This window comes from Pocillopora verrucosa, chromosome 7 (genome assembly GCF_036669915.1).
Source record: "Pocillopora verrucosa isolate sample1 chromosome 7, ASM3666991v2, whole genome shotgun sequence".
NCBI classification, from domain to species: Eukaryota; Metazoa; Cnidaria; class Anthozoa; order Scleractinia; family Pocilloporidae; genus Pocillopora; species Pocillopora verrucosa.
This window is the reverse complement of record NC_089318.1, coordinates 23,253,501-23,256,313: the sequence shown is the minus strand read 5'-3', so window position 1 is coordinate 23,256,313 and position 2,813 is coordinate 23,253,501. Positions and strand designations below refer to the sequence as shown.

Below are 2,813 nucleotides of genomic sequence, written 5' to 3'. Positions count from 1 at the left end.
TATCCATTCTAACGACCGGAAAATGGGGCAAATATCGTGCAGTAGCTGGCGGCAGTTCATCTGAGAGTACCTTTCGTAAATATTCCTTTTCAACATAGGTCTAAATAGTTGCTTGATATTCTTCGGCAACGCGGCTGTGTTTCTTCAGATTTCTTTCGGTGCATGGGAGGCGAGAGAGTGCCATGGGTTTAGTGTCAGGGAGATCGGGTTTGTTTTCTTTCCAAGGGACGGCTACACGGTATCTTCCATTTTCGTACTTGAGGGAATCTTTCTTTTTGCCTAGGGCTAGTCTTTCTTCTTCGGCAAGTACGAGTCTGCCATCGCGGTCTGTGCCAGACTTTTCGATTTCCCAGAATCTCTTTAAGCTGTTGTCGACGAGGTTCATAACAAATAAGACTAAGTGGGCGTTTCTGTATTACAGCTGGTCAGGGTCACAGCGGGCGCCCCCTCCCGTGGAGCATCTGGGCGTTTCTCATCGTCAGCATGAGGCAACATTGTCATCGGTCCGGTTTCTGACAAAACTTCACTTCCATGAAGAAGGCGGTGGTGATTTCGAGAACAACCATCTATTCCATACGTGCGGGCCTTTAGGCAATCTTTCCCCCTATGATCAGAGGCTAGGCAACGAAAACACAACTGTTTTTCTTTAGCGATCTTCCAGCGGTCATCCACTCCTGTGTCATAAAACTCCTTGCAAAACCACACCCCGTGATCGAAACTCTGGCAGAGAGAACATGGAAGCTTCGTACTATTTGGCTCTTTCCCTATTGCAGCAGTATGAAAATTTCGCATCCTGCTCTGTTCCTGGTAACTCGGTACTCTCGGTGGTCTAACGTGCTCGACAGGTTTCGGTTCAATTCCGTTCGCCATTTCCGCTGCTTCTATTTGGAATCTGACTTCGTCTTTCAACCAGTCTCTGAAAGCTATGACTGAATTTTGTCTGGCGCGTTCGTTCAACCAGCGACTGTAAATTTCCAGCTAGCGATCAGGCAACTTTTTCACCAGCAAGCTGTGAAGAGTTCCATCTTCTAACTCTCCGTCTCTTCTTTCGGCCTGTAACTTTACCACTGTAACAAACTTCTCCAATGCGTGAATGTCGTTACTTCTTATTAACGGCGCCTGTTCTAGTTCCAAGTAGGCTCGCGGAAGCCGGCGCGTACCTCCATACTTCGTTTTTAATATCTCTTTGGCCTCCTCGCATTCTTGGACGGTGACTCCGAGACCAAGGATGGCTTCCCTGGCGTTCCCTGTGAGGCATTGGTGTAGCCTTGCCATCTTCAAATTTACTGGCTCCGTTGACTCGTCCACTAGACTTTTAAAGAGGGCCCAAAAATCTTCAAACTTTCTTTTGTCACCATTGAATGTCGGAACTTTTAACGGTTTCAAATATCGGTTTCGGTCGTTGTGGCTGTGGTGACTCTCGTTTAGCTAATCTTCTCGGGCCGATTGCTCGTAGCGATCCGTGGTGTTCTCGCTTAAGGGCGAGTTCATATTCATGACTTTGCACGCGCGGACTTTGATCGCATTTTGTCCCGCTTCGATCGCCCTTTGTACGTCTTTTTGGATGGTTTCTGACTTTTTAAAAGCTTCTTTTTCCCAGTGTCTTCTCCGACTTCGACATAGAAGGCGGACAGTTCCCCTAAAATTTCTTGTACGTCTTCAAGGGCTGCCTACAACTGCTCGATCATACTTTCTATGTCCGTTACTTCGGAATCCTTCACCCATAGTCTTTCTAACTCGTGTCTGAGTTTTGTTACTTTTGTCTTAGCGGAGCGTTTTCTTTTTTTAATCTGAATAAACAGAACGTCGTTTTGATTCTGTTTGTCGACTTCATTCGCAATTTCGTCATTTTTCTCCATAACATTGCTGTCCTCGGATTCGGCAGCCATAGTGCACAACTCAAAACTCAAAAACTCAAATCGCAAACGAAACCTCAAACAAACACCAGTTCATACCTTTCTCCCATCGTAGTCGCCAGAAATGTTCGGAAGCGAGAACGAAAATCTCCTTTAAAAGCAGGCACGTTTAATCGGTAAAAATAAAAGTAAAACGGTAACGGCTTAAAATACATACTCAAAAACAAAAACCTCCAAAATGCGATTAAAACTGAAAAAAAAAAACCACGCCAGAAATCTTACGCGTAACTTGCTTACGAACTGGTCAAATTTAAATGTCTCGGCGCACGCGCGCTAATCGCACGACACACCAGTCCGGTACTTTCTTCTTAAGAGGAGAAATTCAATGAAACAAGGCCACATTTAGTCTCCTTGTGTCTCGTTAGAGTTTATCATTCGAATTTACTTTTTGTGGAGGAAAGAACAGATTTACACACGCCATTGCAGCAAACAAACCAGCAAACTCTCACAACTTCAAAATAAAAAATTTGAATTTACTTATCGATAAACTTTAAGACTTTAATAAGACTTTATCGATAAACTTCAAATGGCGAAATTAACTTACCTGGGTTGGGAAACTAACGCTACAAAACATATGAAATTATATTGATTTATTCTTGACGACCAGAAGAGACAGACATCGCATACCTCCATGAAACAGCTTGCCAATGGTAGATTTCTATCGCGATTTTCTTTTTACGACAGTAAAGCTGTACTGCTTAAAGATGCGGCGAAAGTGTAATTTGTTTCTAACAGTTTCTTCATGCTGTCGTGACATATAGTGATGACGTGCTTTTTTCAGCGATAATAAATATTCTAAATGTGACCATTAATTAGGTTTAGGTGAGTGGAAAGTTTCGTGTTTTCTGAATCAAAATTTCTTTTTTATTATCGATAAGTGTAAAGACCAAAATGGAA

The 2,813-nt window shown here is 43.1% G+C and overlaps 1 protein-coding gene across 1 annotated transcript; it reads right to left on the bottom strand.

Moving 5' to 3' along the window:
* Positions 1 to 396: 396 nt before the first annotated feature.
* LOC131792014 (uncharacterized) lies at positions 397 to 870 on the bottom strand. Its single transcript, XM_059109375.1, has one exon. It carries the CDS (start codon positions 868 to 870, stop codon positions 397 to 399), a length of 474 nt encoding a protein of 157 aa, XP_058965358.1.
* Positions 871 to 2,813: the final 1,943 nt, after the last annotated feature.

Excerpts from the sequence above, each read along its gene's own strand:
- LOC131792014 (XM_059109375.1), bottom strand. The coding sequence starts at position 870 with ATGGCGAACGGAATTGAACCGAAACCTGTCGAGCACGTTAGACCACCG.